We start from the raw sequence: 13,017 nt of genomic DNA on the forward strand, positions 1-13,017 counted from the left end.
GCACAGCAAGATCCAGAAAGTGTTCCCTGGAGTGATTCAGGCTTGATGGTGGAGTGAAAGTGAAGTACTGGTGGAATTTCCCAAGGACCTCCTGCCTGCAGGTCCTGGTGAAAAAAAAGGTGTCAGTGTATTATCTCAGGTACAGGTTTTGAAGGACCAAAATATCACCATTTAAAGTTTGTTACAAGATCAGTCTTGTTTCATTTCATTTTGCAAATTTACTCCACTGTGCTCTCTCTGATCATCTTACTTCAGGCAAATAAAATGTATTAGATGATTAGACTGCGGGAGTTGTGATTTTCATCTTGTGCCACTTTTATGGAGTAGGTTCTAAAATAATGAGCACCCATTAGGTAAATATAGCCAGAAGTGCATTGATGTGCTTGGCATCAATGCAAATCAAACTTTGCAAAATAAGTTGTGCAGCAAAAACAGCAAAAAATAAGTTGTGTAGTATTCTAAAGTCAGTTATTAGCAGAGATGAGAGCTAGTCAGGTGACTTGACTCAGAGTTGCAAATATGCATGTTTTTTGCTGACTTGTGGTGTGGAAGACTTGGAAAAACACTTGAGTCAAGGGCCCCCTGACTCGGCACTGGTCCCCACGTGTACAGACCCAAGTTTGTCTGTGTCTGGGTGTGCTTGCTTACTGTTTTTGTGGTGTGAGAAACCTCATGGGGCCATCATTCAGACCAGGCGAGCAGCAGGGAAGGGTTAATATTTGCTTTTGCACAGGGAGGTGGAACCAGGCTCTCTTGCCCGCCTCTGATAGGAAGGAAGGAACTGATGATCATTGGACAAAGGATGGGCGTTCTGATATTTCCTTTGGCTGAGAGAGGGCAGAAGGGTGAGCCCAAGGGGGTTCTTGCCTTAGGATTGGCTGGGGAATCCAAAGGAGGGGGTGGGAAGTGGTTTGTAGCAATCATGCTGTTCAACCGCATGGCATGGCTGCTGTAAGTTCTTACTTGTAAGTTGTTACTTGGGAGGAGGGAGCCTCATTGAATGACTGGCTAAAGTGGGATTACTTCTAAATAGAGATGCCAAGGATTGGGTCATCCTGGTAAGCCTTGCAGCTGCTATGCGTAACCCTCCTTCCTCTTGCCACATCAGTCCCTGCTCTCTGTCACCCTGTTTACAGATGGGACAGGGCAGGGGAGTGTTTAAAGAGAACACACACATCCCAGCAACATCCCTGTTTTCCCCCCTGAACTCAGTGGGCTTTTTAAAGGGGGGCTACTTGACTTGAGTCTTTTAGAGTTGGGATTTGCCCATCCCTGGTTATTACTTATTTGTAAATAACTAAAAATGTGCCAGGTGCTTATCAGTCACACATGTTTTTGAAATAGCTTTACATGTCAGAAGATGCCGCTGTAATAGCAGTAGTAAAACAGATATTTTGTGGGCAAAGCTCAGGTTCAATCCCTGGCATCTTCAGAGAAAAATCTATAAAATCTTGGAGAGCTGCTGCCCCTCAGCGCAGACAGTATTGAACTAGCTGGACAAATAACTTTAGCTGTCAAAAAGTAGCTTCACATGTTATGTAGGAAGAACATAAAGGCAAAGAATCAAAACTTTACATATAGGCTAATGGGTTCTGAGCTGTCTGTGACAGATCAGGAGAGAGATCTTGGGGCCCTTGTAGACAGCTGGATGAAAGTGTTCACCCAATGTGCGGCGGCAGTGAAGAGGGCTAATTCCATGCTTGCGATCATTAGGAAAGGCATTGAGAATAAGGCAGCTAATATTGTAATGCCATTGTACAAATCAATGGTAAAGCCATACCTGGAGTATTGTGTCCAGTTCTGGTCGCCACATCTCAAAAAGGATATAGTGGAGATGGAAAAGGTGCAAAACAGAGCAACCAAAACGATTACTGGGCTGGGGCACCTTCCCTATGAGGAAAGGCTACAGTGTTTGGGCCTCTTCAGTCTAGAAAAGAGGCGCCTGAGGGGGGACATGACTGAGACATACAAAATCATGCAGGGGGTGGACAGAGTATAGAGAGACGCTCCTTTCCCTCTCACAAAACACCAGAACCAGGGGACATTCACAAAGGTTGAGTGTTGGGAGAGTTAGAACAGACAGAATAAAATTTCTTTATCCAGAGTGTAATTAGTTTGTGGAACTCCTTGCCACAAGAAGTAGTGATGGCATCTTGCCTGGATGCCTTTAAGAGGGGATTGGACAAATTTCTGGAGAAGTTCATTACGGGTTACAAGTCATAGTAGGTATGTGCAAGCTCTTGGTTGTAGAGGCAGGCTGCCTCTGATTGCCAGATGCAGGGGAGGGCACCAGGGCTAAGGTTGTCTTGTGAGCTCCCTCAGGCATTTGGTGGGCCACTGTGAGATACAGGAAGCTGGACTAGATGGGCCCTTGGCCTGATCCAGGGGGCTATTCCTATGATCGGGTTGTTAGGCTACAATCCTATCCACACTTTCCTGGGAGTAAGTCCTGCTGACTGTAATGGGTCTTACTTCCGAGTAGACATGCATAGGGTTGGGCTCTTGGGGTGTGAACGAGCAGGGCTGATGCTGGTGGAAGTTAATCCGGAGCAGTGAATGTGATGCTGCGTCAGGCGGGTGCACCGGCGTCGCGTCTCCTCCTCCCCCGGGGAAGGGACGGGGCTGCTTTGGGTGCCAGCCTGGCCGGCACTAAGGCGAAGCGGAGAGTCCCCTTCGTTGGGCTCCAGGCTTGGGCGGGACTTGGCTTCGCCCGCCCCTGCTCCTCCCTCCGCCGGAGCTTGGTGGAGCTGCCCCGCCACGGTCTTTCCCAGCTCAGTGCCCGCCGCCGCCTCGCTCTCTGCCGGCTGCAGCTGCGCTCTCCGCTCGCTCCCTTCCTTCCTTCCTCCCTCCCTCGGCTGGAGCCCGGAGATGGTGCTGCCCGAGGAAGAGCGCGCCGCCGGGGTCTACCGGGCGCCCCCGGAGCTGGTGCGGGGCGCGCACGTGCCCTCCTTGGAGAAGTACCGGGAGCTTCACCGCCGCTCGGTGGAGGAGCCGCAGGGTGAGTGCCAGCCGGGCCCGGGCAGCAGCCCCCAGGCAGGCCCCTCTGCTGGCAGCCTGCACTTCCGGGCGCGGCAAGGGCGGGAAGCAGCAGCCCTGCCAGGCGTCTCTTGCAGGGGGCTGTGCCAAGGGCGCGGGACCCACCAGCCACGCGCTGGCACGACGGTGCGTGGCCCTCTTCCTGGGCTCCTGGCTGGCGGGGCTGCTTCCACTGGGAGGCCTTGTCGTGCCCTTTTCTTGGCCCCTCCCGCCTGTGGCCACCCCACCCCGCCAGTGCATGCACAGCCCAGGCCGCTGGCTGGCTGTCACCTGAAGAGCAGTCAGGTAGCCTGTGTGGCTTGGCTGAGTACTCCCAGGTAGTGTGGCTAGAACACACTCAGCCTTGTCCCTGCAGTGCCACAGCTCCCAGTCAAGGCTCTTGGAGTTGTGTGTCAGGCATAGGAGCGGCAGTCCTATGCACACTTTCCTGGGAGTAAGCTCCACTGAACTCAATGGGGCTTACTTTTCCACATGCATAGGATTCGGCTCTCAGTCTTCTGCTATTGTCTTGCAAATGGAGACTGTTAAATAAACAACCTTGTCTAAGCTCCTGTTGAGTTAGGCCTCTCCCCTGCTATCAAAAGCTACTATGTTGCTTGGTTATGCATGTGTTGAAAGCTGCCAATATTTGTTTGAAGGCTGCCAGGTTATGCACACCAAGTTTTCCTTGTACATTCCTAGACCTTCTCTGCCAATTGTTCAGACATGCTCCGTAGATACTTCCTTGTATGGTGGCCATGTGCGGTTCTGACCTAACATTGCTTCATTTTTGTGTGCATGTTTTAAATATGTATTCATTTACATGTGCAGTAAGTGCATGGCACCTGTGTAAATTCCCCCCCCCATCTCGATCATGGATAGATGCATCTAAAAATGTGTTCATTTATATGTGCATTAAGTGCATGGCACCTCTGTAAATTTTGCCCTCCCCAATCTGATTCATGGAAAGATGTATTTGCATATGCAGGTACAACATTCAGGAGCTGTGGAGGAGAGTGTCAGTACTCTTGTAGTTCTGTACCAGTGAGTTGTTTTTTTTGGGGGGGGGGATTAATATTGAAGGGCAGTAATACAAGTTGGCTCAATACTGCACTGATATTATTATTCTGGAATGGTTGACTTGGCCCAGCCGCTCTCTTCAGTATCAACCATGAGGCAAATAGGCCAACAGCAGTGCCTGGGACATGCTGCTTCCGGAGCTGCTGGAGAATTATCTCCACTCAGTGATTTCTTCCTAAATGTGCTCTAGAGCCTGCAGTAAAACTGGGTTCCAGGGCTTTGGCAGTGGGTAGAATAGTCAGCTGTGCAACCAGTGCTATGCCCAGAGCTATATTCCTGGGAAAATGGTGATTGCCTTGTAAAGTCATCTAAGCAGGGTGCATTTGCATCCTGTCAAACAGCAGCAACTGACAACTCTTGCTCAGTTGGTAGTAGAAGTGGAGTAATGCTAGTAATGTTACTGGAGCAGATGACTGCTGTTTTGAGAGCATAGATACAAATTTTATGCATATATGCACTTCTAGCCTGTGAAGCACTTTTGCATCCTAAGGTGACTTGTCGATCAATTGCATATATGTAGAAATATTTGATCAGATTATAGCCACACCACTTCTTTGAAGACATTCCTGTGAATCTGGTTATAGATTAAGGTTGTTCACAGAATTGCTTTGGAGCAAGCTGCACTGGTGACACAATATAATTTTCCCTCATTGCCCAAGGATTTTATTTGAATGTTGCAAGCTTCCTGCTTGTGGGGAGAGAGAGAGAGAGAGGAAAGAGAGAAAATTTTTGGTGTTTGAGATCCAAGGATAAAAAGTTGCCAGTGAACTTTGAGGGCAGAATGACTTGGCTGGCCTTCTTGTACTGAATGGGCAGCTCTGATCATTCTTCTTACGCATGGTTTAGCAACAAGCAGAAAAGGCATTGATTCACTCATCTTGAGAAAACTGGAGTTGTACAGTAATTTGAAAAAAATCAAGTACTGTACAGTATTGTTGCACTAATACAGTTAGCCAGGTGATTCAATGGAATGGACTCATTCAATTCCATTCATTCCATTCAATGGAATGGACTCAGCCATGCGTGTACAGTATATTATTTTTCACGTTTTAATACAGCCGTTCCTCTAAGGAGCTCAGGGTGGTGCACGTAGTTCCCTCCTTTTTGTCCTCACAACAACCTGATAAGATAGGTTAGGCTTAGAGATTGTGACTGGTCCAAGTTTGCCCAGGAAGCTTCATGGCTGAGCAGGGATTTAAATCTGGATCTTCAAGGTTTAAGTCCAATTCCAGAACCACTGAACCATCCTTGCTCTCTACATCAGTACATTCATGTACAGGTGGGACCTCGGTATCCATGGAAGTTCCATTCCCAGACCCCCATAGATACAGAACCCGTAGATAACAAGATCCACAGAGGCTCTCTTACAGGACCTCAGGGCACAACCTCAGAATGTGCCCCAGAGGCATCTGAGACACACTTCTGGTTTTATGAAAAACCTAGAAGTGTGTCTCAGAAGGCTCTGGGATGCATTCTGAGGTGCATAGAGGCAGCAGGCAACCTCCACACACCTCAGAACATCCCCTGGATGTGACTGGAAGACATTTCTGGTCATGTCCAGGAGGTTCAGTGAAACCTTCCAGCTGTGGGTTCAGAACCCACAGCAAATCAAAGCTGCAGGTTCCAAACCTGCAAATGAGTAGGGCCTACTGTACTTAGTATTTTGAGTAGCTTGTGATCACTGTGAACTTCCGTACCAGAAGAGTCTTGCAAGAAGTGTCCTAGTTGAATGGCTACTGCATTTTTCCCTGATTTGTGTAAATAAGAAAAATATTTTCCTTGAGAAGATCACAGAAAAAGAGGGGGTGTGCTCAACTTGCATACAGAGGAAATGAGGGTTATGATCAAAGCTGATTATTCTGGGCAAAAATTCCTGGATGCAATTCAGTTGATCCAGAATTAACTACATTTGGAGCAGTGTCCATCTGTTCATGCATCAGGCCAGGTGTATTCAAAAATGCGCCAGGTGTATTCAAAAAGAGAGAGCATGGCAGATTTCCATGTGCGACATGTCCCATTTCTTCAGCATTACTAAACTCAAATTATATTATATACATTAGTATATAGAAGTTATACGATTTTGTCTAATTGCAATGTTGCTCTCATTTAAATGTACTAGCATTTGGTTTTAGACATTTTTTAAATACGTAGACATAATTGCTGGCCACAAGCTAAACTGAGAAATTTTGAACACATGAACACCCCCACCCCCCACCCCCAGTCTTGTGGCATCAAAATTTAACAGCTTTATGGTAGCATAGGTTTTTTGTGGGCCAGATCTCTCCAAGTTATAAATGTTTCTGGTGCAAAAGATCTGTTGGTCCTGAAGCTGCCACCATATTCATTTTTATTCTATTTGTTGTAACAGATTGCTGTGACTCTATAATTTGGGAAATTTCCATGTATCAAAGGAGACATACCCTTGCTGAAGGATAGGCTTTTGCTATTAATGCAAATTACAGCCTAATCCCATCCACACTTTCCTGGGAGTAAGCCCCTCTGACTCTAATGGGACATACTTCTGAGTAGACATGCATAGGATTGGGCTGTCAGTACTTCTCTTAAGTACAGATGTTAGGGTGGGTGTTGAATACATCACAAAGGTTACAAGAAATTCATTCTTAAAAATTAAACAAACATGAGAATTTTATAGCCTTGCCTTTTTAAAAAGATAATTGAGCATAATTTTATCTACTTACATTGCTCCCTTAACTGCACTTACTTGAATGTAGATTTTATTGACCTTTTGTATTTAACTTCCAAGTTCAGTGGTGGTATGTTCCTGAGTATTGGTTGCTTGGAAGGGGCAGTATAATAGCAAGAGAAGGGCTGTTGGTTTCAATCCCTACCTGTGTTTGACCATATGTATCCCTGGAATGGTTGACCACTGTGGGAAATGGAGTGCAGGACTAGGTGGACAGATCCAGTAGGACTCTTTGTGTACTTAAACATATTTAGGATGGAGATGCTTTGGGTGGAAATGCTACTGTCATGAGAGAACCATTTGTGTGCCAGTCATGTACAAGCAATGAAAGTTCATCAGCACACATTTAATACAATTAATATTATTACAAAATTTAAGTATCATAGGATGGTGAGAGGCTTGTCATTGCATCAGCAATTTCTTCTCCCAGACCACAACTGTAACCTCACTTACTTGGGACTAATTCCAGTTGAACTCAACAGGACTTCTAGGTGGAGATGCATATAATTATGTTGTCTCTAAAAGTACAAGTTTATGTATGTCTATGCAGAAGTAAGATCAATTAAGGGCGCAATCCTAACCCCTTATGTCAGTGCTTTCCAGCACTGACCTAAGGGCAATGCAGCTCTGAGGTAAGAGAACAAACATTCCCTTATTTTGAGGAGGACTCCATGAGTGACACCCAACTGCAGGATGCAGCACATGTCCCATTGGCACTGCTATGCCAGTGCTGTAAGTACTGACATAAGGGGTTAGGATTGCGCCCTGAATTCGATGGAGATTACTCTTAGGGAAGTGTGTATAGCAGTGGTTCCCAAACTTTTTAGCACCAGGACCCACATTTTAAAATGGTATTGGGACCCACCTATCTTTATAAATTATGAGACTTAAACAAAAAAAAGTTTCATTTTATCAGCTACTCAAGCCTCTGGTTTTATCCTTTTCACTGCGGTGTGGGGGGACCACCTTCTGGAGCATTTGTCAAACTCCGAATTCACTGGATTGGGACCATTCTGGTGGCCTTGCATTTCCCTTTGCCTGGCCTTCAAAAAGAGCTGAGATTTGGTGATCTACCCATCAATAAATGCACAAGTGTTGCTCCTTTTCCATTTGCACTGGACTCAATACACTTTCCTTGTCAGTTTTGCAACCCACCAAAAATCAGGTCACAACCCACTTGTTGGTCCCAACTCACAGTTTGGGAACCAGCCTGCCTTGCAGTGCAATCCTTTGCTTGTGTAGTCAGAAGTAAGCCCTATTGAGTTTAATGTGACTTGATAACGGGTAAGTGTATAGAATTACAGCCTTATATTCTGATCCTGACCAATTTTCCTGCACCAATGCAACCCCAAAGTAAGGTAACAAATACTCCCATCCTGTCAGGAGACCTCCATGACTACATCCCCTCCACAACATAATGCAGTGCGCGCACATAGGCACAGCTGCATCAGCGCTATAAAGTTGGTTAGGATCGGGCAGTCAATCTCCTTCTTTAAATAAAAGCACCACAGTTTTGCTTTGTGGTGTTTTCTGCTATTCACTAGGTCTTTGTTTTTGTGTTTTTGCAGACTTTTGGGGTGACATTGCCAAAGGATTTTACTGGAAGAGCCAACATACTGGACCATTTCTACAGTACAACTTTGATGTCACTAAAGGGAAAATCATTATTGAGTGGATGAAAGGGGCTACAACTAACATTTGCTACAATGTGTTGGACAGAAATGTCTATGAGAACAAACTTGGGGAGAGAATAGCTTTTTACTGGTAAAGTTCTGCTTTTTAAAAATCTAGACTGCTGATTTAAAAATCTAGACTATTAACCTAGAAAAAAGAAAATTGTTGCTTGATATTCTGGTTTGTTTTGAATTAACCATGTCTGCGAGTAATGGGGAACTGTAGTTAATATATAATGAAAACCAGCAATTTCCACCTTTGTGTGTAGAGAACGGGACTGGGGAGAGCCGAAGGTTCCTCTTTTACTATCATGCATTGCTTGTTCTCAGACTTGCCTCCCTTGCTGCAATATGGTCAACGGGTCATACGGGGCCCCTGGGTTTTAAATCTGGATCTTCAAGGTTTAAGTCCAATTCCAGAACCACTGTACCATCCTTGCTCTCTACATCAGTACATTCATGTACAGGTGGGACCTCGGTATCCATGGAAGTTCCATTCCCATGGTCACCAAAAAATGGTCAACGGGTCAACGGGGCCAGCACAAAGGCCCAAGCTGCCTCCAATTCCTGCCCCAGCCAAGGAAGATAGGTTTGCCTGGGCAGAGCAGAGGGTGGGAGAGGGTGGTGTGAGGGCATTCCAGGCCTGGGGCATTTCTGGGCAGGGGGAGGGCAAAATGGGGGGCTAGTGGTGGCAGCACATGCTGTATCATAACTCCAACTCACGGGCCTTGGAGCCCTACATGGGCTGCTTGAATTTGCACCGGATAAATAGCTGTTGCAGTTCTAAATAGCCCCATAGGTGGTTGGATTGTTCCACAGGGTAAGGGGAAAATATTTCCTTATCCCGAGGTGACCTCCAGCCTCCAAACCTGTGTAGAATGCAGTACAGGCTGCTGGGACCTGGCTGTACTGGCACAGGTTAGGACTGCTCTAACAAAAGGTATGTTTGGCAGTATGTGGTGGCTAGACAGCGAACTGAGATGGTTGAGTGCCTATCGCAAGGGAAGCAAAAACAGTGACACTCCAAAATTAAGCAATGATTTCTGTATATTGGGGGGGGGGGAATGGGACTCCCTAGGTAGCAGTACATAGATTTATAAATTAACATAAAAAGGAAAGGGGATAAAATGTCCCAAAGCACCTTGACAATGACCAAACACACTGACAGTGCAATTGTGTTCTTAACTAGTGCTGGCACAACAGTCATAAAAGCACCGTTAAGCACTTTTCAATGACTCATGTGTAAGTAGCACTGGTGGGAAGGCCTGTCCAGTCCCACTGATGTTGTATCCCAACCTGCAGCTGCTGGTAAAGGTGAGTGCTGTGCTAAACAGGGTGGTGGGGAGGGGACATTTCTGGGTGGGTATGGGCAGAACACAGGGGAGTAGGAGAGGCACAGGAGAGGGGCATATCCTATCCTCATTTCTGGACCTGGAAATACTACATGGGGCTTTTTGAACTTGCACCAGCTAAATATCTGACTCAGATCCGAGTAGCCCCATTGGGCAGTCTGGGGCTCAGCATGAATAAGGAGAGAAACATCCCCTTACCCTGAGTAAATCTTCAGCCTTCTCCTTACTTATGCTGGATACAACAGAGGCCATGCTGCCCTGCAGCAGCAGCACAGGTTAGGATTGGGCTACTCATCTCTCCTCTCCCCCCCCAAGAGCCACACAATGTAACAGGAAAAAAAAAGCAGAATAACACCTTGAGGGTTGGTTGAGGAAGTTGGTACACTTGTACCTTTAACAACTTACAGTATCTTGTATGCATTATGGATGGGGAGTTTGAACAGTTTGTCCCTTGCGTAACCAGTTTCTGCTGCAGGAAGGGTACAGCTGCTTATAATCAACATTTAGCATTCAGTGCCTCTTATTTTTATCCCTTTTGCAAGGAGACCTATAAATGTGAGATCATTGTTTTTCATTAACGGATTATTGCTTAGTCCTTCCTTGTACCCAGGAACAGTCATAAGTTGTTTCCTTTCTCTGACAGTTCTAGTTCCTTTTTTTCTTTAGTTAATACTTACACACTTTACAGAGCAACAAGGGAGGCAGGAAATACAGCATGAATCCTATCTCTGTTTACTAGGAAGTAAACTCTATTGATTTCACTATGATTTAACTCCTAGATACAGTGTGTAGGATTGCAGCTGTAGTAATGTATGTATCTTTGATATGGGTCTTTTGACTCCTAAACATACTAGGATTTTAGTCACGTATGTAATAGTTTTGGTTTGGTTGCAGAGTTTTCTGATGATCCTTGGAATCAGTGTATGGAATTTAAGCAGGCTGCAAAAAATTTTCTATTTAAAGAAGGTGGCATTATAGAATCTGGATTTCATACCTGTTCCAGTGCTGGATAAGTGTAGCCTTGCCATCAGGCAGCTGTGAGATTGTGTTGATGCAGGGAGACTGTAGAAAGTGTCTGTGATGTGCATGTCTGCCATCCAAGTGTTGGGTGTTCTGTAGTTTCCTTTGAGCTTTTGTAGTAGATTCTGCACTATCTTGTGTTGCTTCAGATTTGTTATATGAATTGTGCAGTTTACATTATGTGGTATGTAGATGTAAGCATAAGGACCTACAACAGTAGAGAAATGTGGCAAGAGATTTGTTCAAATCCAAAGTAGATTTGTAGCTTGTTTTCCTCTACTTCCCAGTAGTAGAGAATGTAGAATACGTGACTGGAGGTGAATGGCTTTTGACAGGCTTTATGTAATGTACAATTATGTCCAGGCCATGTTGTGAGATCCTTTCAGAAAGAAACTAATGATACAACAGCCCTGAGTGAGCCAAGAAATGGGTCTTCAGTCTGTGTTTTTATTGCTAGGACCTGTAAGACCTAGCTAGATGTCACTCTAAATTGTGCAAGGATTTGCAAAAAAATGCAGTGCATATCTAGTTCCATCAGCTAGTAGAACTTTTCTTCATCACTGTTTTTCTCTGCCTCTTGACTGGCTACCGTGTTCAGTGAGTGCAGGGAAACATGGAGCATTATGAAACTAGGATTCAGTAAATTCTACTACAGGAAGGAGGGGAGCTACATAATTTTTTCCAAAATCATTATAAAGAAGTCTGAAACTGGTCCTAAATGGAGAAACACCTTTGCTTTGCTCTGTTTTGTTATTCTTTGTCTGGAGTACTAATAGAACCTGTAATTTTAATGGCATGTTTAGCACATATTTGCTGCTTCATTCTCTTCATGGTTGGCTGTGTTATAGTTCTTGCAGGATTTCATTTCATAAATTGCCTTTCATCAATGGTTATATCAGTCAAGACAGTAATTGAGTAAGATACCAGTCTGACTTAATGCAATAAGCCCAGGGAAGCAGAAGGCTCATACACTGATTAAATTGGAGTCCATTTCAGTTATTGGCAGTGTACTGAATGTTTGTGTAGACCAGGGGTGCCCAAATCCAAGTCCTGGGGCCACTTGTGGTCTTCACAGACTCCCAATCTGGTCCACTGGGAGCCCCCAGTTTACAATGAGCTCTGGCCCTCTGGAAACTTACTGGAGCCTGTACTGGCCCAACACAACTGCTCTCAGCATGACGGCCAACTGTTCGACCTCTCATGTGAACTGTGGGGCAAGGGCTCCCTCCACTGCTTGCTGTTTCACATCTGTGGTGCAGCAGTGGCAGCAAAGGAAAGACTAACCTTGCTTTGTGAAGGCCTTTTATGGGCCTGGAGCTATTGCAAGACCTTCATTCATATAAGTTCCATCTCTAATATGTTCATTTATGTAAATTTATTCAAATTTGAAATGTAAATTAACTCTTTTTTCCGGCTCCCAACACAGTGCCAGAGAGATGATGTGGCCCTCCTGCCAAAGAGTTTGGACACCCCTGGAGTAGACATTTGCATATAAAATAATTTTTCTTAATGCCGCATAGCAAGCTGAGATGAATTCTGTGACTGAGAAGTACCATTAGGCATGGATATAACACTAAGCAGGAGGAGCTGAATATCTGTGGCATTGGTGAGACCAGTGCTCAGAACTCAACGTGTGGTCAGTTTGAGCTCAAATGTACTTGACTCGTGGGTATGAAAAGTTTCAAATTTATAAAAAGTTTACATAGGAGCCAAAACATAGGGGCCATGCATGCACTGTTAAGGCTTCAGAGTCTGGAGTCTATGGTTGTAATCAGGTGGGATTTAAATATATTGATAATAAAAACGGAATCTTTTGTTTTTTGTGTAGTTAGCTTAACTCAATCTTTGTGCTGCACCCAAGCCCCAAAGCTACTCTTAACTGCTTCTTAGATTTCTGGGGCTGGGTTCTATTTATTCTGTCATATGCCCCTTCCTTTTGTGCCTAGGTTTACTTAAATAGGAATAATTTTTCTTGCCTAGACTGCTGCAGCTTCAGAGTTGCTTTGTAGTTTTTGATGTTGTTTAAGGCTGTAGGCTGCTCAATAAAATGCATTTGTGTATCCTTGTCTATCCTAAAAGTGGAGAACTCTGGGAACTATCCTGAGCATTTGGCAGAAGATGACAGGAAAGGGTGTGTGTGTGTGTGTGTGTGTGTGTCCCTGGCAACTACCCG

At 45.1% G+C, this 13,017-nt stretch overlaps 1 protein-coding gene across 2 annotated transcripts in view; it reads left to right on the forward strand.

Annotated features, from left to right (window-relative positions):
* Nucleotides 1-2,762: 2,762 nt before the first annotated feature.
* The window catches only part of ACSS2 (acyl-CoA synthetase short chain family member 2), a 55,140-nt gene continuing 44,885 nt past the window's right edge, over nt 2,763-13,017 (forward strand). The window contains exons 1-2 of one of the 2 annotated variants that reach the window (XM_066624101.1): nt 2,763-2,998; nt 8,368-8,563. In XM_066624101.1, coding sequence (XP_066480198.1) covers nt 2,869-2,998; nt 8,368-8,563 — 326 coding nt within the window. In that variant the 5' untranslated portion in view covers nt 2,763-2,868. The remainder of the gene's footprint in view (nt 2,999-8,367; nt 8,564-13,017) is intronic. The other variant, XM_066624100.1, reaches the window with a different exon arrangement.

This window comes from Tiliqua scincoides, chromosome 4 (assembly GCF_035046505.1).
Source record: "Tiliqua scincoides isolate rTilSci1 chromosome 4, rTilSci1.hap2, whole genome shotgun sequence".
In the NCBI taxonomy this organism is placed as follows: Eukaryota; Metazoa; Chordata; class Lepidosauria; order Squamata; family Scincidae; genus Tiliqua; species Tiliqua scincoides.